Below are 19,748 nucleotides of genomic sequence, written 5' to 3' on the forward strand. Positions count from 1 at the left end.
TTTTTTAATAACATTAATTAGTCACCCTCTCTTCTTTATACTTGGCATTTCATTCGAGTCTCTGAATGAAACTTAACACATTAGAATCTAGCAAACTTATTCTAATCTATTACTATCTTGGGCTGGAACTAATTCTAAATGTACTGTATTGTTTGGAAGAAGGTGTTTAACCTTAATCTCTGAGATGTGTGGGTTTGATGAGTTTAAGTTAGGAACAAGCTGTGATTTTCAGAGTTCTTTTCTTGGTAACCAAATGGTGAGAAAATGGCTTGTAAGCTGATTAGCGGGGAATACACTAGAAAACAGTTCATTTCTCGCTGTCGCCCTCAGTCTTGGGAGCCAAGTGAATGAGAGGAAGTGGGGGAAAGTGTTTGTTTTTCAGATTTGTTTTTGGTTTTTTGGTTAAACCAAAATATATGTGCTTATACTTAGTTGTTATGGCTACATATGGTTTATTGAATCCATGCACAAAATACATTAACAGTAGTGCAGTTTATTTGGATTTAGTACAGATTATTTAGATATACAGGACCTTTCATTCCCCTGCCCCTCAAATAAACACATGCCCACTCTGTGTACAAACTTTGGCAAAGGACTTAACTCATTTGGAACTCTTTACTATGAAATACTATATTAGAAACTGTATGAAAACTGTGGAACAATATTTAATGCCAGCCGCCTTTATATTTTTAGCCTTAGCATGTAAGTAAAGTTTAATTTAACTCTCTTTATATGGATTGAGAAAGCAATCACAAGTTAGAGTGATAAGTTGATGTTAGAGGTTTTTATAAAGTAGTCATAGGGAATTCCCTAGTGGTACAGTGGTTGGGACTCAGTCTTTCACTGCTGGGGCCTGAGTTCAATCCTTGGTTGGGAAACTAAGATCCTGTCAGCTATGCAGCCAATAAAAAGAGTAATCCTGCAAGGAGTCTATCTCTTCAGTCAATATTTGCATTGTTAGAAGTTATCCACTAGTTGAGAAGGGGACAGTATAGGAGTTAAAGTGTAAATTAGGGGGTTCAGTTTTTTAAAAGATGATGCAGTAGAGGTCACTGGAGTATTTTAAGAGAATATGGTGTGCTGGACTAAGGGGAGGTTGACAGTGTGTAAAGCTGAAATCCTGCAGTTTGGGTTCTTTCAGAAAACCTTCTCCTGAACCAATATCCCCATCCAGCCATTTTACCATTTCTGTCATCTGCTTCATTGAAAGACTGTCTGCACGTTAAGTAGCCCATCCACACCATGTAGTTTATCTCTTCTGCCCTGCCCTGTAGTCTGGAGCCGTGTATTCCACTGCAAACTTGACACCTCCCTGGGACGTCTGGTCCCATGGCATGGCAGATGTAACGTGCCCAGAACAGACTCTGGTGCCTCCCAGTCCCCATGCATACATAAATGCATGAAAACAACTTGCAGTTAGTTTTTTTCATACTAATGAATGGCATTATTATCCATTCACTTGCTGAAACTCTAAAACCTTTGGAGTCATCCCTGAGTTATTCTCTCATTCCACATGGTTTAATTAATTAGCAAGTCCACTGGGCTCTGATTCAGAGACATTGCCTTAATCTGGCCTCTCCTTTCCATCTCCACTTTTAGCAGCTTAGTGAGCATCCTCTGTCATCTGGCCTATTGCAGTGACCTCCCAGCTGTCTCACTGCTTCCACCCATACCCTTCACACTATAGCCAAAGTGAGCTTTTAAAACTGTAAATCAGATGATGTTTTAATCTGCTTGAAACGATTCCGTGGATTCTTATCACACTTAAAAGATCTAGTAAATGAACTGTATTCCAATAAAAATTATAATAAATAGCTAAAATAGACAATCAGCAAGAACCTACTTACTCTATAGCACAGGAAACTCTACTCAGTACTCTGTATTAACCTAAATGGGCAAAGAATATGAAAAAGAATAGATGTGTGTGTGTGTGTGTGTATAACTAAATCACTTTGCTCTACACCTGAAACTAAGACAACATTGTGAATCAGTTGTATTACTCCAATATAAAAGCTTTTTAAAAAATACAAAATAGAAAAAGTCCAAGCTCCTGACCAGCAAGGCCTCCATGACCTGCTTGTTGTGTATTTTCAACTTCATCTCTTCTGCACCTCTACCTGTCACCAAGATGCTGAAGTTATTCTTGCTATTAGATCCTCTTTTTAGTTCTTTTTCCTATACTGTCTCCCTCAGCTTTTCAGATAGCTGGCTTCCCTCAAATAATCCCTTTTCATATTCTTTTATAAAGTCACTTATTCCCCTCTTCTCTTGAATTTACATCACCTTGTTTTATTTTTCTCTGTAGCTCTATAGCTATCTGAAATTATTTGTATGCCATCTTCTGTTGCCTCCTAGAATAGCTTAAAGCTTCATGAGGACTTGGACTTGGTCTGTTCTGGTTACCACTGTACTCTGGAGGGGCACTACCCTGGGTGCATATATTAGGTATAAACAAACAGTTACTGAAAGCATGAATGAATTAAAAAATGAGGATATCATTTGAAAAGAAAAAGTTCTAGAGCCATGATACTGCTTCTTAACAGAAAAAGGAAAAACACAAAAAAGAATAGAAGAATGTAGTATACTTGAACCAAAACATGGGCACGGGATTATTACAAGGCATTTGTTGTTGGATAAAAGAAAGGATATTATACACTAGTGACCTAAGGGTGTTAGAGCAGAGTTTGAAGGAACAGTGAGCATTTAGCTAAAATACAACCTCAGTTGTCATTGTGTGACCTCCGTAGTTGAGGCCTAGAAAACAAGAGAGTAAATGATAGACACTCTTGCCACTGTTCTCTTAACACACGCCTTCAGATTCCCTCTCTCTTTTTCACTGTGCACTTGAGCCCTGTTGTTCTGGACTGTTCTGAAGTGCGTGACCGGTAACTAGGTGGAAACCAGGACTTGGGGTATAGACCAGGGTTTGGTAAACTGCTGCCACAAGCCAAATGTAGCCTGCATGCCACCTGCTTGCCACCTGCTTTTGTTCAGCCTGCAAACTAAGAATGGTTTTTACATTTGTAAATCATTGGAAATAAAATCAAAAGAGAAGTAATATTTCAGGACACATGAAAATCATGTGAGATTCAGATTTCAGTACCCATCAATAAAATGTTATTGTGATACAGTCACCCTTATTTGCTTATGCATTGTCTGTGCTTGCTTTCATGCTGCAGTAGCAGAGTTCAGTAGTCGTAATGGTCTGTCCCACAAAGCCTGAAATCTTTACTACCTGCCCTTTACAGAAAAAGTTTGCTGACCCTGGGTATAACCTTTAACAAATAACTCTTCCTACGGAGCCATGGAGAATGATTATTGAGGAACCTTGATATAACTGAGGGTGTGTAGGCCCTTTTTCCGTATGGTAACCGTTACTTCTTCCCTTTTTACAGCAATTCAATTAAACCCCAGCTACATCAGGGCAATACTGAGGAGAGCAGAGTTGTATGAGAAGACTGACAAGCTGGATGAAGCCCTGGAAGACTATAAATCCATATTAGAAAAAGACCCATCAGTACATCAAGCAAGAGAAGCTTGCATGGTAAACCTGACTTTTTACAAATATATTTTCTCTTCCTTGTGTTACTAGTCATTGAATCTTAGGTAATCTTTTGAGACACAACTACATGCCATTTCTATGCTTTTGAGAAGCTTATTGGAAGGAATATTGCAGGAGATAGAGCTTTGAAGTGGTGGCTCCAACCCACTGTGCCCTGTACTATTTAATCCTTCATTCTAAAACTGTTGTCTTGTATAAACCTTTGACCTCTAGGGTTAACAAGAACTTTATTTCATTGTTGGACTAGGGAAACCTTTTCTGCTTATAGGTGTACAGTTTAGTCGAAAGTGAGCCTTAATATTATAGATAATAAATTTCTGGCTTTCTTTTCGTTACTCAGTTACCAAGTTTCTACTTATCGTCATATGCGCAGAACATTTCCAGTTGAATATATCCTAATCTTTTTATCCTTCTTAAAATGGCTCTAGTTTTTGTCCTCGTCACTAAAAATTCTTTTGCTTCTAAATGTCATATTTTTATGTCAGTAGTAAATTAAAACTAAATATTACTTGTTTTCCTCTTTTTAAAAATAACTGTGTATCTGTGCTTTTACCTTTAGCACCACTCTATCGCCAATGCAGAGAGTAATGTATACTCTTTAAGGATTTCCTACAAAATTGGATGTGTGTCTCACTGCCCCAAAATAATAGGTGTTCAAATAAGTTCAGCTGACACTGGCTTTAACTAAACAGATTTCTTCTTTGCCAGACTTCTCAGAGGGCATTAGGATGAGGAGGTCTGTCTTGAACCCAGTATGTAGCAGAGATGGCAGGAGCCAGAGAGCTACAGGCATCTTTTATTTAGCCAGACTTTTGGGTTTTGTTTTTTTAGTTGAGGCTACTTGCCAACATTTAAAAATGGAAAGAATTTTTAAATGGATAAAATTTTATCCATTTAAAATGGATAAAATTAAGTGGATAAAAATCTAAGTCAGGCTCCTCTTAAAAATTGGAAAATGTGGACATGCTGGCTTCTCCTTGAACTCGCACATGCTGGCAGGGCGCTGGAGTGCTCCGATTACATGGCTGAGCACACCAGTGCTATTGCCTTAAACCCGGTCCATTACTTAATTTATGTTTCCTGTCAGTCCCCGGAGGGCACCTGAACCCCTACTCCACAGGATCTCCCATTTAGGTCACGGGACTGTTACTCCACCAAGCAGACCCGAAAAATGTTGACTCATCTCCCTGCATTAATATCAATATCTTAAGTCGTTTGGGTTTTATTTTGCTTTGTTTTTATACCCTCTTGAGGTGAGTTCCTTTAGCCACAACAGGTCTTTTATTTACCTAGAAATGGAGTAATCGGAGAAAGGTGCATTTGGGTAATTAAAATATATATGCAATTTGAAAGCAATTTTAATCCTTTATCTGACTTTTAATGTATCTCTTAATGGTGTTAGGATTAACTTAAATTGGACATGAGGAAAGGGAATAGAGTTCTTAAAATCTTGGCTAAATTCTTGGTGGCCTTTATCCTTGTCAAATTAGTGTTAAAAAGGGAGCCTTTTATTAAAGCTGGTTGTTACAGGCGTAAAGAATTTATTTTCTTGAATTATTACAACAGAGTTAATACTGGAATCACAGAGTGAGTGGAGGCAACTCCAGAGCTAAAAGTGCCCAGAGAACGTCTGTGGCTCTCAGCTGGAGGGGGTCTGGTCCTGGGGGACACTTAGCTAGGTGGGGGGTCACTGTGGCGATGGGGAGGGTCCTGTTGGTGCCGCTAAAGGCCAGGGATGCTTTGACCAGTCCATTGTGCACAGGACAGCCCCAGCAAGAAACCACCCAGTCCAAAATATCAGTAGTGCCGAGGTAGGAAAACCCTGAGCTGGATGATCATTTTGGTATATCTGATATCGATCTGATGCTTTCTCAACAGTTAAGTTACATAAAGAAAGGACCTCAAGTTAAAAAATACAAGTGAGCAGAAAATATATATAAGTATCAGCCATTATCCCACCACCTGAGTACACCACTGTAAACATCTGATGTGTATCCTTTCAGATGTTCTCTGTGTGTGTGTGTATTTTTCACCAAATTTTTATTGAGGTCCTCCTGAGTCCACTCCAGTGATCCAGGAACTGTGCATAGCATTGAACCAGACAAAATTCCTGTCTCTGTAGTGCCCCCACAGAGAAATATTTGGGATTTTTCTATATTTAGTGGGATCATATATGTGTGCCTTAACCTGATCTCATTTTCGCACAAGGTTTTTAAAAATGTTTGTCAAGTTCAAAATAAAGCCAAAAGGTTTTCACAACCCTTGTTTTGGTGCTTTTTCCCTTAGAGATTACCTAAGCAAATTGAAGAACGTAATGAAAGGCTGAAGGAAGAGATGTTAGGTAAGTCTGCCTCCCTTACCTTCTCTTTACCATAAATATCTCAGAAGCTGGGGGATGCAGCCATCCATCGTTTTATTCATTAGAGGAGAACTCAACAGGGGGAAACAGCTTTGAGACCCTTCTGTGGTTCAGTACCAGTATCACGGGGCACCAGCACCTTGGGGCTTATGAGTTCTTACTCAATTTTGACTCTAAAGGACCAATGTGGTTTAGAGTGGATATCAGCTTTTCAAAAACTAAACTTCCATTTTGCTTTTCTTTATTTTTTTGGTAAGTTTTCCTGCCTTCAAAATGCAAACATAATTAACTCCCAACCCTGGGGGTGCCATCAGCCTCTCTTTCAGATCATCAATTTCATAAAAACAGTTGATTTTGTTCACTGAGGAGACAACGTCAGGTTTTAAGTTCCTTAGGATGTAATCAGTATAAGCCAGTACCCTGTGAAAACCAAGGGGATTTTTGTTTTGAAAATAACATTCAGAGGCCCTTTAGTATTTGAGAAGACATGGAGGGTAAGAATTAGCAGTAAATGGGAAAAGGGGAAAAAACTGTGTAGGTGGAGGGTCAGGGGAATTGGTTTCACTTGACCCATGTTTTAGTTAGTTCTTATATTGACCAAACTGTGTTTATGGTTGGGATTAGAGGGCTGTTCATTGTAAACAGTCTGCTTGACCAAGAGGAATAAAGGTTCCTGGACAGAGACCTGCCCAGCACAGTATGCTTATAACCTGTGTGATAGCTGTCTATTTGTGACCTCCTGTACGTTTTCCTTATGAATAATCTATATCATGAATTGCAGTCGCATGGGCCAGAAGCGACTTCACTTTTTTCTTTCTGTAGTTCCTTTTGGAGAAGGAAATGGCAACCCACTCCAGTGTTCTTGCCTGGAGAATCCCATGGACAGAGGGGCGTGGTGGGGCTGTGGTCTATGGGGTCGCAAAGAGTCAGACGCAACTAACATGGACCAAAAGGAAAGATCACTTAAAATAAATTGACCCTGGCCATTTATGGCCTTTAGGCATCAGTATCAGAGAATGAGACAAATTTCCCAAAAGATCACTCTGACAGAGAGTTGATTGAGGAGGAACTACTGACCCAGTAAATCCAAGTGTGGGCCCTGCTGGGTGGACTCAGACACCAAGGAGAGCTGCTTCAGACTTGGGCAGATCTCTGGAGCCTTCCTCAGTTCTTCCAAAATTGGCTCTTTCCTGAATTTACATTTTTAATAAAATTTGACACCATGTTTGAACCAAAAAGTTATTTTGGAGGTACTTTTTCTTCAAAGAAGGAAGAAAAGAGGATTCCTCACCTATTCACAATGATGATTTATTTTAGGAAAAAGGTATTTGCATTTAGCTGAACTGGATCTCGTGCTGAAAGAGAAGACTTGGTGATTGACTGTAGTGGTCACTTAGGCACTGATCTCTGGGTCCATTTTTTTTTTTAATCACCATGAAACAATAAATGGATAGATATAAACTGAATCTTACTGCCATTGTCAGTTCCAGACGGAATTAAGTTCCATCTGTCCTTGTCACTCCGTTCTCATAAGCTGATGTTTCTTGTCTTGTGGTTTTGGCATTTACTTACGTTGTTCTTTCATGAACAACTTAAGTTGCTTGGTAAATAATATGTTAGTTTGTTGTTACACCTCAGTAGTCTGAATGACCGGACTCCTTTATTTTCTTCATGAATATGATGATAGTGAATAAAATACTGCCTCTTGTGTCATCTACCACAGGAGAGCCTTAAAGGGCGAGGTCCCTCTCAGCGTTGTGTGAGCCTCCTGGTGTGTCCCTGCCTCGTTACAGATGAACTCGCTCTGATTCGTGCACTTTGAGGTCCTTGGAGGATGGTCCCTCCAGATGCGCAGAGCCATGTCACTCACTCAGATGTCCTGTGCAGACGTTTTGCAGTGGACTGCATGACTTTTAATTTGTTCAGTACTCTTGATTTTCTTTTCCTTTTCTCTCTGTAAGTTGACTTCCTTTTTGTTGGAAACATAGCCCTCTCCTTGGGGAAAAAAAATTCTAATTGAAACTGTGAGTGGGTAGAACATACTTGCTCCTCTCTTCTTAGCCTGTCATTTGTAAATGTCATCCTTAGAACAGGAGTGGCCATTGGCCATAGTGCCACAGTCCTTGCCACAGAAGATGATCGTGCTGATGTTAGATTAGAGGAAAGGGGTCAGTCACTGGAGTGTTTACTTGTTTGCCCTCTTCTCATTTCTGGGAAGACAGCCTCCCTGTTGTAGCCAGGGAACATAAGGTTTAAAAGGACTGCAGGGTATAGTCAATGGTTTGATGAGGTTGGAAAGATGCCCTGGGCAGAGCATCTAGCTTCTGTTCCACCCATTCTGGATGATCTGTCTTTCCACCTCAGCTGAGAATCTGTCCTGACCTGGAAAACCTAGAGCTGGACATAAAACTCATTGACTCCCTCAAAGGTCAAGAGCCATGGGCAAGGTGTTGCCCGAGTGACCCTGCCTTTCTTTCACTAACTTCCAGCTGCTCGGCACACACGGGGGCCTTGTTCGTCATCCAGTCCAGCATTCTACTTGTACCATTGCCTCCTTCCACCTTCTTGGAACATGTTACCAGTCCCCTGAGTCCTGAAGTTCCTCAAGTGTTTGCTCCTGGCCACTAGCATCCTAATGAGTGTGCATTTGTGAACTAAATTAAGAACACCACCTTGTATGATCCATGTTAAAAAGTGAGATTTGGAGCTGGAGGTAACTTGTTCATGTCATTGTAAGGGTTCTTTTGACTATCCTATGCATTAAGGGCTTCTGTGCAAGTGATTCAGGGTCCTAGAATTGGGTTGCTGCCTCACTTGTTACTGTCCCTGAAAGTTGCTGGAGCCATCCATGTGGGTGTGGAAATCCAGGCTCCTTTCCCACATTTCTCTTCCTGCTGCACTCTCTAGTACTTACCTCAGACTGTGCATTTGCCATGCGGTGTGATCTGGCCACCAGAGAATCTCAGCCAGTTCCTCGTTGCTGTTGCACCCCCTCAGTAGGGAATGCCGGTTTTGGGTTTTCAATGCCCTCCCTGCCTTTTGCCTCATTTCCTGGTTGCTATTCCCATAGCTCCTCCTCTCGGGAGAATCACTCCTGCTGTTTTGATAGTTAGTTCTTGCTAAGGCTTCTTTGAGCTTCCACTTTCACTCAGGAGCTAATAAATAAGCATTTGAATTGGGTGTAAATTTTGTTTTCTGTATTCTGCGCTGTCTCTTAATTTGCCTTTTGCTCAGAGGAAATTAGAAGTCAGCTGCACAGCTTAGTTTCCCGCCTCAGAAGAGGAAATGCAGTGTCAGGATTCACTTGTGTGCAGTCTGGTTCTCCTAATAAAGGATCTATTCCACGAGACCCAGACCTCAGTGATCTGGAGGAGGTGAAAACAAATGGTCTTCCTGCCTCTCCTGACTTGTAAGCTGACCACTGCACAGTCACTATCTCCAAAGAGAAGTGATGTATAACAAGTCAGTTGGTTTATTATAATACAGTGTTGCTTGAAGACACAGAAATTTAATATTTATCAGAACTGGATCCAGTGCCAAGCCTTGATCTCTAGTCATAAGTGTTCTTGTCTGAGCCCAAGCACTGTTGGACTCTTCTCTTTGCCATGGGATCTGGTCTGAGAGACGAGATCCTTACAGATAAGGACATGTGGACACGTTCAGGCTGAGTGGTGGTACCAGGGTTGCTACAAGTGGAAAGAAGGGAGCCAGATTGATTACTGCCCAGATAAGGGGCGGGTGAAATCTGGCAGCCGGTGGAGAGTGTGGGAGATGGGCCAGATGGCAGATGGTCCTGTCTGGGGTCTGGAGAAACTGCTTGAGTCTCTGAGAGTCCAGCCTGACTGAGCAGCAGCAGGAAGTCTGTGAGCATGTGACTGTGCACAGCAGAAAGCTTGCTCTAGCTGAAGGTGCTTCTCTACCATCGTAAACAGTAAGGGTGAATTGTGCAGACATCACAACTTGGTTCTGCCTTAATGCTGGGCTCTATTTCCTTGTGTCCCCATTGGTCCTACGCTGATTTTAGAGCATCGTCAAATTGAACTGTAGTTGATTTACAAGGTGGCTCAGCAGAGGAGAGAAAAAAAAATACCTGCAGTGCAGAAGAGGCAGGTTCCATCCCTGGGTTGGGAAGATTCCCTGGAGAAGGAAATGGCAACTCACTCCAGTCAGTATTCTTGCCTGGAGAATTCCACAGACAGAAGGGACTGGCAGGCTGTAGTCCATGGGGTTGCAGAGAGTCGGACATGACTCGACAACTAAACCATCACCACCGTTCTGTTAGTTTCAGGTGTACCGCATAGTGACTCGGTATTTTTGCAGATTATACACCATTTGAAGTTTTTATAAGATAACGGGTATAATTCCCAGTGTCTCTTTCTGCTTATCTGTCTTATATGTAGTAGTTTGTGTCTGTTATTTCCATACCCCTAATTTCAGAGCTTCTTTACCCAACAGCATAGATGTCAGCTGTTTGTTCAGTGAATAAATGGCCTCTTCCCTATAATGTTGCACTAGCTCTCTGTCAGAACCACCTGCAGACTCTCTTCTTTGGGTTTATTCTTCATTGTGCCCCATAGCATTATTAACACTGAAAGCTGTTCTCCCAACTATCAGTGGCCTTGGCCGCACCCTCCCATCTTCCTTTCAGTCCTGTGGACTTGCTGCCCTCCCTTGCCCACTTGTCTCCATCCATTTTCGCCTGCACTGCCTAGTCCCTCTGTCTCAGACCATTGCAGTCCTGCCTGTCTTTGGTGACTGAAACGCAGATTCACACACACAGCTCTGCCCAAGCGGGAGGGGGTCATCTGCTTACTGACTCTCGTAGCATCTTGCAGCGCGACTCCATGTGAACTGGCTTGTGTGTGTGTGCTTTGCCATCAGACCTAAGCTTATTTTGGTGTAAAGACAGTGTCGTGTATCTTTGCATCCCCCGCTGCACATACGTACTTGGTATATGTTGGTTAATTCAAGTCAGGTAACCTCAGGTCTTCTCTTATGTGGAGACTGTTTAATCATGTGTTTTTATTACGTGTCTGGTACCTGCCAGGGACTTTATGTGCATTATCTATTTAGCAGGCAGACTTCCCACCTTCTGTTCTGCTGTTCTAGTGATAATAGTGAAGATGTTGTGGAATGTTATGAAGGCAGAGATACAAGAATAAAAGGAAAAGGTGATGCCACGTGTGTTAGGTTGGGACCTTGGAGAAACAGAAGCCAAGGTTGGATTAGAAATATGAGGGGTTTATTGGAGGGAGCACCTGCGAGGGGAGGTGAGCAGAGAGAGGGAACTGGACGTGACTGGGATCCCGTCAGGTCCCTGAGAGGAGCAGGGACCTGGGTCAGAGAAGTCCTGCCCTGCAGGTTTGTCCTGGGGACGCTTCAGCAAAGCCACCGGGGAGCTCACACTGCCCTCTCCGGCAGGGCTCGGTCACTGACTGAACAGCCGCGGGGCCTGTGACCTTGGCATGGAGGCGCCCTGCACCCAGAGAAGTGCGCGCTCTGGCTGCCACTCTGGAATCAGCCAGGCCGAGGCCCCCAGCTCCTTGCGGTGCAGGCGCTTCAGCCTGACGGGCAAAGTGAGGGCCGGTGTGCGGACCCGCCCCGCTCTGTCTGCACTGGGAATACGCGTGCCCTGGCTTCACTGCCACCTCCAAGGTGCAGGGGCCTCCTCACCACCTTCAGAACCTGCTCCCATCCTTCAGAGCCTCTGCTCTCACCCCAGTCTGTCTGCCCGCTAGACTGTGAGCATCTCAGAAGTTACACCAGAGTAACTCATACTCTTTAGATCCCAGTGCCTCCTGTAGTGGACACCAGATAATACACGCATTTGCTGTGGAGATTGTTGTTCTGGCCATGGACGTGGCCCTGCAGTGACCCCTTCCCCCAGGTGGTGCACCTCCTTGCTTCACTCACTGTCAGAGGAGCCAAGGATTGTGCCAGCAGTGACATTTTATTGGGCTTCTTTAAATGTTTGGTTCCCTCCCTGTCCTCTTTCTTCAGTCCCAAGACAGACAGACTGCCAGAGTTCTGGCTGACTCACGCTGTCCCGGGGAGGCCTTGTCTTTCCTGGTTTCCTATTCACGCATCCTCCTGCCCCCGCCGGGGCCTCTCTCTGCCCTCTGGCGCACAGGGACAAGGCCTGTGCGGTGACCCTTCCTCCATCAGCAGCACCGAGCACGTGTGTTCCGGGTTGGGGAAGCCTGTCTGGAGAGTGGTCAGTCTGGGTCTCTGTGAATATGGTGAGATTTTCTGGGGGCTAAATCTCAGACTGAGTCCAAAGTTCTCTCCAAGAGTTCCCAGGAAAGGCCTTGGCATTTAAAGGCATGCATCTTTAAGTTCTTTACCTGGGATTTATTTCAGAGTGGGAGATCTCAGAGCAACAGAGCTGCCAACAAGGGCAGCAAGGTGAGAAGGAGCCTGTCCCTCTGATGAGCAGGGGTTTCTTGCTCTTTTACCCTCTTCCTCCTCTCCACTGGAAGCAGACCTGCAAGAAAATTAGAACAGTTTAGAAATGATTGAAATACATATTCACCCATCCTAGCCAAGATTTTCCAAAACACCCTAGTTTCGAATAATCTATTCTGTTGCTCCACAAATCCCAGTCTCTCAAATGTCCTGGAAACTCCAACTTTTGTATAAGCTCCATGTCCCCCTTACATGGAGAATCAACATAAAAATCCATGGTTGTGCTGTGTGTGTTCATTTAACTTTATGACATGAACTCACCTGGTGATTGACAAAGCCCGAAATCCGGGGAGGGAAACTAGGCTGTTGAGGTTGATGGAACTGTGCAGGAGAACAAGATCTCCCGTTTCCCCAGAAATGATGAGTTTGGTTTGGAAGCGGAGACTTGACTTGGAAAAGCAGGAGGCTCTTGAGTTTCAACCCAGGTTCAGTAGAAATCTGCTGAGTGGAATTAGATTCAGCAAGTGGCTCTGCTGTTTCATGGAGAACAGACTTGGAGGCGCCTGGGCCCTCCCCACCAGGCTTGGCCTTCAGTCCCCGGAGCAGCAGCTCATCACTCAGCCCAGAGAGCCTGTCCCTTGGGGGTTCTGGCCAGCGTGGCCAAGAAGCTGTGCTGTCCCCGCGGGGCCCTTGTGCTCATCTGTGCAAGCGATGGCTCAGGTGGATGGCACTGAAATGACTGCTCTGCTGTTGGTACACTGGAGGCTGAGGGTTTCATAATTTTAAAAGCAGGAGTTTCTCTAACTGCAGAGGGATACTCTGTTTTGTAGTCAGATAGGAAGGCAGTTGGAATCTCCTGCTTCTGCCAACTCCCTGTTTTTACTGGACTTTTTGCTTTTACGTTGCAGGTAAACTAAAAGATCTTGGGAACTTGGTTCTCCGGCCTTTTGGACTCTCCACAGAGAATTTCCAGATCAAACAGGATTCTTCTACTGGCTCCTACTCCATCAATTTTGTTCAAAATCCAAATAACAACAGATAACAAAGATAACAATAGCTTTTATAGCTGGCTTGGAAGTTGTGTGCTGCTTGTATTAGCAAGGGGAAAGGCCCTGCCAGTGTTTTAACTTCTAAAAGCATCTGATCTCAGAGACAGGCCGTCTCGTAGAGCCCAGCGCTCCCTTCTCTCCCTTGTTTTACGATCAGGGTGAAATGCACTTCCTGATACAGTGAGCCTCATTTGATTTCCATTTTACGGTGGTGTCTGTGCTGCTGTTGCACTGGTTCTGGCTGTCCTTTGTTTTGTCCAGGAGAAAGCCTGCTTATCGAGACTCACCTCCCTGAGCTCCACAAACACAAACCCAGCTGGAGTTTCCTGGGCCAAGCAAACCTGCCAGGCAGACTACCCAGCCACGCGTGATGGGGTCCCTGCCTGCTGTCCCCTCACCCCGATTGCACACACTGCCCTGCGTGGGCTCCAGCATCTCCTGGTTTCCTCTGGTAATAAATGCTTTCTGTGACAGTCTGAGCTGGGTTGTGAATTTTGTCCCCAAAATGAGAGCTAGAGCAGAAGGTGTCCTGGCTGTAGGAGGCGGTGTTGATTTCTAGCAGTTACTGGAGTCCAGTCCTCCCAGAGCCTTAACTGCCACCTTGAAGACGATATGGAGGAGCTGAGCATCCACCATGTACTAAGATTTAGAAACCTCACCTCACAAGCTATCTCGGGCCTCTCCAGGTTTGTGCAGATGCTTATGAAATCAGTGTTTTTGACCAAGTACCAGTCTTAGTGATTTCAACTTAAAACAACTTCGTTTAGGAATGCTGGTATGTGAATCCCAGAACAAAACTGTATTCTTTTAGACTCCATGAACCCAGAAGTTTCAAAGGTAGTTTTTTCTAATCCTCAATGCTGGTGAAAAGCTTTTTGATTGTTATGATTTAAGTGTTAAAGGCAGTGACATTCAGGTTTCATGTTAGAAATGAAGTACATGTATAATTCTGTAAGTGACATGCTGGAGGCCTGCTCCCAGTGTTAAGAATTGTGCTGTTCTTTTGATCAGTTCCTCAAAGCCTCTTAGCGTGTGTTGTTAGGCAGTGGAATGATCTGCTGTATCCACACTCTGTGGTTTGCTAAGCCTCTCTCCCAGGTTTTTTGGCAGGGACAGCATAGGAGATCTTGGCTCCCCAACCAGAGATTGAACCCATACCCCCTGCAGAAGCACTGGACCCCCAGGGAAGTCCTTTCTCCTAGATGGAAATGAAATTCTTCATGCAGTTTATAAGGGGGGAGGGGAGAAGGAAAAAGAATGTGGTTAATTTTGCTTTGCTGTCTTTATGATAAATCTGGCATCTAATTTTTCCCGGAAGGTGTGTGAGAAATCACACAAGTAGCACAGAAATCTTGGCTGAAAGCTGCCTGGTCCAGCCGGCGGTGCTGCACACTCCCTGCGCGACAGCGCCCTGCTGGCCCAGCACTCCACCGACCTCTGATCTCAGCACTACTCCACGCTCAGAACAGTGTAAGGAGGGGACTTCCCCGGCAGTCCTGTGGTTAAGACTCCATGCTTCCACTGCAAGGGGCATGGGTTCAGTCCCTGGTCAGGAAACTAACATCCCACGTGCCACACTGTGCTGCCAAAAAAAATAAAGCAAAAAAAAAAAAAAATTTAAACAGCACTTTGATTTATGTGGACTAATCTCTTGATATTTATCAATATTTATATAGAAATTTTAAAAATATTCCTTTAAAATAACAAAATTTTTTTGTTAATAAGTTATTTCATAACCACTATGAAAAGTTTTGACCTCGTGGACCCTGAAAGGGTCCCAGGAACCCTTGGGGAGCCTTGGACCACCTTGAAAGTCATTTTGTCAGATCATGGTGGCCTGTATTTACCTCGTGTTATAAGATGTATGATTTATAAGTCTGTGATGCTTTTGTCACCCCACAAAAAAGGTATACCAGAATAGACTTCTGAGGTAATCCACGCTGTGACATTTATTTTTATGCCAGTGACATTGCAGTGGATCACAAAAATTTTGGATCTCCTTCTAGAATTTCCTTGAAGACTCAAACATTTTTAAAAGTATTACTTATTCCCTATCTGCTTCCATGAATAGACCGTGAGCTTCTGGAAGGTAAGGGCGATATTTATCTTCTTAATAGCACCTACTGCTTTACTAGAAACTTAGTAAACTGTTGTTAAAGAACATTCCACAAGAAGTCTCAGCGTGAACAATCATTCTATCCAAACGTCTCTAGATTCTGTGGCCTTTCTTTCTTTCTTCAGTACTTGTGTTGGTTGGTTGGTTTTTTGCAGCTTAAAAAGACATTTGTAAAGGAGTCCCTTAAAGCTGGTTGAGCCCATGTTGTGCAGCCACGTAGAATATCCTCAGATGGTGATCATTCACCCTGGCCTGTAAACATAACGCCTCCTGATTTTTATATTTTCATTTCTGCATCTTGGATATTTACAAGTATTTGCCTTGAGACTCAGAAAGCCCCAGCTTGTCCTCTGGTTTCATGCTCCCCTCCATCTTCCAGGTCACCTTATCTTCTCTATTTGTGTGTCCATACTGTCTTAGCCACCTCTTGGTTCTCAGGTGAGCAGCTTTTTCATTCATGGGAGCCTCTGCAGTAGGCTTACCCAGGGCTTGGCTCTGTTACAGTCACACTTGGGTGGTAGTTTTTCTGTGCAGAGTATACTGTGGATTTAGTTCATTTTGCACACATCATGGATCTGAAGTATGGGTAAATCCTGTTCTTAAAATCCAAACTTTTTCTAAGAACTCCTTTTCTACGTTTCCCTTCCATCACAAGCACTGCAGCTGGGTTTTTTCCCTATCCTTTTGCTCCTTGTGTGACCCACTGCCCAGATACCATAACTTAAGTTATCGTGCTTACTGGACTAGAGAATGTTACCGCATGCTGAGATGCTGAGGCAGGCAGTGGCCAAGCCTGCTAGGTTATGACCTGAACGTTGCAGCTCTGGGCCTGTGTTTGAGCTGCAGTAAGATGACGAGACCTCACACGCTGGCCCTCCAGAGTTTCTCAGGTAGAGTCACAGGTGTGAGTGTTTGTTTAGTCCTCCAGCACCTGGTGTAGTTGAAGACAGAGAACTGCTTGAGGAAATGTGGCTGGGCCTGGTGATTATTTCTGGTGCTCCTTGATCTCTGTGCTGGTGTCCGAGCCTGTTGCTGAGTTTCTCACAGCTCTCAATCCAGACTGCTTTAGGAAGAGGCACAGGGACTTGATGGAGGCGTGTTACTGTCAGGTTGGACTGGCGTGGAATGGGGAGCTGGCAGTGGCTGTTAAATCTAAGCCCGATTAGAAGGTGTATTCGGAAGGTTATCTGTTCCCAAGAGCTAATGAGCAGACCTGCAAATTGCCTTACAACCAGTTTAGCAAAAACTTGGAATGTCAAAGGGGAAGGCTGTGATAGGAGGCCAAGGAGGATGGAAGGAAGTTAATGGCTGCTTTAATCTTGAGAAGGATCTTTAAAGGACAGGACTCAGTAACCTTCCAAGACCAGAGTGTAAATCTGAGACACCACACTGGACTGGAGCCGGCAGCAGCTTAAACCCACTTCCTCGTCAGCTCTGTGCGCTCCCCTGTGGGGAAGGAGGGCCCATGGCTGCCAGAGCTGTCTCGCTGAGCCTGCAGCCCCGAGGTCACTGCCAGCCCACAGTTCTGTCCATGCTGCTCTCTGATCACTTCCGCCTTTGGCCCTGCCTTACTTCTTAAAGGCACTGAAATCTTCCTCTAATCCTCCTATGGGTGTATACTGTGTACCTGATAACACATTCCCACACCCTAGGAAAAATCTCCTGGAAGCAGTTTCAGTGAGATGTTCCTCATCCTTTGCAGCCTACCCCTCTCTGCACTTCAGTAGTAAGCAGCTTAGTCCTTCTATCATTTGGATTTCCTTTAGAAAAGGAAGCATTGATAGGTGAACATTCCACCAGAAGTGGCTGGAAAGTCTTTTTCTTCAGGGAAGCTGCACAGCTAATGCGGAGAATGGCAGTTTCCAGTCACTCTCTGTTGTCTGGAGAGCAGCCTTGAGCTCACACTAGACTCCATTAGTACTCCTGAAAATGAGAAATGGGTTACTTGCTACCAGCCAGCCCACAGAGCATCAGAGTGACTGCTTAAGAACTTCCAAAGGGCAATCAAGGAAACTAATGAGGTTAGTTTATGAAAACTAGTGAGGATGTCCTCGTATTTCAGAGTATCAAAAAGTTCGGTCTTCCTCTGAGTCAGTAATTTTTTAAGGTAAAGATGGGTACATGGGCTTTATTTCTTATACTAGTCTGCCTTTACAGATGTTTGAAATATTCTAGGATTAAAAAAATACTCCATTTTCTTCTAATTTCTCAACCCTCTGAGGGCTGCAAGCTAGGAATAAACTCAGAATTTCTATCAGCCAGACTAGAATTAGACTCCCTACAGCTTCCTTTCACATTCCCGCCTTAGCTAAAGCATGGCAGAGCCTGTCACCCCACTGCCAGGGGGGCCCACAGCTAATCTGTGGTTCAGATCGAGTCCCAGCTGCTAGTTCTACCTTGCTAAAAAAAAAAAAAAAAATACAGCCTACCCAGATGGCAACCCCAAGTCAGGCACTGGGGCTCCTCCAGACATGCATTGATTGACAGATGTGAAGGGAATCAACCCAGATGCTCTTCAGGAAGCCTTTAGTTCCAGGTGTGAGGAGCCAGATCTGCAGACAGTGGAACCTCCTAGTACCAGGTGGAGTGCTGTGCCAGCGGAGGTCCGCATCTGCCACCCCACCCCGTCACACCAGGCACACAGTGCCCTCCAAGTGAGAAATCAGCAAGCACGAACGTCAAGTCGTCAAGCAAACTAAAGACGGGAGGCGGCCAGGGTTGCGAAGCAAGGGAACAGTGTGAGATGGGAAAGTGTTTACATTTCAAAGGATGGAGGCTTTGGAGGACTCTCTGGTACTTGGTCTCAAGGACCTAGGACTGTTGTGTAGGGGTAGTCTGACTGCCCAGAATAGATATGCTATCTGCAGCGCTACCTCAGGGAGTTAGCTGGGAGACAAAGTCTTATTTCCAAGAGCTGTGTGACTGACTGGATTCTCAGGGCTTCAGAGGCCAAGAGACAGCTTTTCCAGCCACTCCGTTTCTACTGGCGTGAAAGCAGCTCTGTGAAGCAGGTTCTGTAAAGTCGCTTTGTGTCTCACTGAAGGCCCTGGCCATGCTTTCCTAGGGCAGGGACACAACAGGTTCCTCTTTACCTCAGGGCACTGCCCATTGCTGAATCCGTTTGCCTCCATTAGATTACAGGTGTGGGCAGTCTACTCAGTATCCACAGGCGTCAGGCACAGGCAGAATTCACAAAAGAAAGAGTATTCCCTGAGTGAACTATTCTATAGAGTTCCCTGATGTCACCTGTGTTTTTGGCCTTGGCTCAATAGGAACTTGAGCTAGTTGAGTGAGACGCCTATTTTCCATACCTCATCTTGGCCAGTGTGGCCACTAAGTGATTCTTCTGTCAATAAGGTAACTGATAGAACTAAGATTAAAATCCATGTCTCTACTGAGTAAAGCAGGTTATTCAGATAGAAGCATCATCCTAATATCACCCACTCACTTTGCCTCCTGTATGTGAAGTTGCTTCTAAAACCGTGCTCCACATGCAATGAAGGGCTGGCTAATCCTAGAAGTATTAACTCTTTAGGTAAATGACCTAGCTACTGGTTTAGCCAGCTCTTTCTTCCTCTGGCACAGAATGCCTGAGTTGTATTCTTTCATCCCAAGGTCATCACCCTTTGATATCAAAGCAAAGGCCATGAAACTTCTTTGTGAATAAGCCAAGATTTGGCAGGGTGCTGTTCACCAGAGAAAAGTATGCTTAAGAAACATTTACAGTATACTCTCTTCAAAGCACTGAGGGAAGAATCATTACTTGAAAGAGTAGAAATGAGCTGTCACGTATAAAAGCAAGAAAACAGCTTACTTTTATGTGCAGTGACATGCCAGCATTCCCAGGGAGACACTCCAGTGGCTTCCTTCTTACACTCATTTAGGTAAACTGAAATGGGAGAATGTTTGCGGTTAAAGACTCTGTGTATATACTCTGGAATAACAGGCAGCCTTGTAAAGGATTGCTTTACTTAAATGAAAAAACAAAACAGAATTTACCTGACTTTAGTTTCTGGATCAGCCTTAAAAAATCTCAGCTGTCTGGTAGGTGTCCAGAGGCTAATTTTTCCTAACAACTGAGTGTTTCTGGTCAAATACTTGACCTCAGATTGGAGGTACTCGGCTTTTAAAGAAGCAACCATTTATCCATAAGACTTAAAACTACTTGAAATTAAGACAAACCCAACAGTAGGTGTTTAGTTACATCCAGCTCTGAATGGTAGATTATTTGTTTCTATCAGAAAACAGTAATGTTTG

At 44.1% G+C, this 19,748-nt stretch overlaps 2 protein-coding genes across 5 annotated transcripts in view; one reads left to right on the forward strand and one right to left on the reverse strand.

Moving 5' to 3' along the window:
* Positions 1 to 13,851, forward strand: part of TTC1 (tetratricopeptide repeat domain 1) — a 48,182-nt gene extending 34,331 nt beyond the window's left edge. For both annotated transcript variants that reach the window (XM_061151865.1, XM_061151866.1), the window contains exons 6-8: positions 3,396 to 3,544; positions 5,849 to 5,903; positions 13,235 to 13,851. In XM_061151865.1, coding sequence (XP_061007848.1) covers positions 3,396 to 3,544; positions 5,849 to 5,903; positions 13,235 to 13,368 — 338 coding nt within the window. In that variant the 3' untranslated portion in view covers positions 13,369 to 13,851. The remainder of the gene's footprint in view (positions 1 to 3,395; positions 3,545 to 5,848; positions 5,904 to 13,234) is intronic.
* PWWP2A (PWWP domain containing 2A) overlaps positions 11,853 to 19,748 on the reverse strand; it is a 39,715-nt gene continuing 31,819 nt past the window's right edge. For 2 of the 3 annotated variants that reach the window (XR_009694220.1, XR_009694218.1), the window contains 2 exons: positions 19,306 to 19,380; positions 11,853 to 12,405 (listed from right to left, as the gene is read on the reverse strand). The gene's annotated coding sequence lies outside the window, so the exon portion shown is untranslated. Of the gene's footprint in view, positions 12,406 to 14,762; positions 17,415 to 19,305; positions 19,381 to 19,748 lie in introns of those variants that run through there. The other variant, XR_009694219.1, reaches the window with a different exon arrangement.

Source organism: Dama dama, chromosome 9 (genome assembly GCF_033118175.1).
Source record: "Dama dama isolate Ldn47 chromosome 9, ASM3311817v1, whole genome shotgun sequence".
NCBI lineage: Eukaryota > Metazoa > Chordata > Mammalia > Artiodactyla > Cervidae > Dama > Dama dama.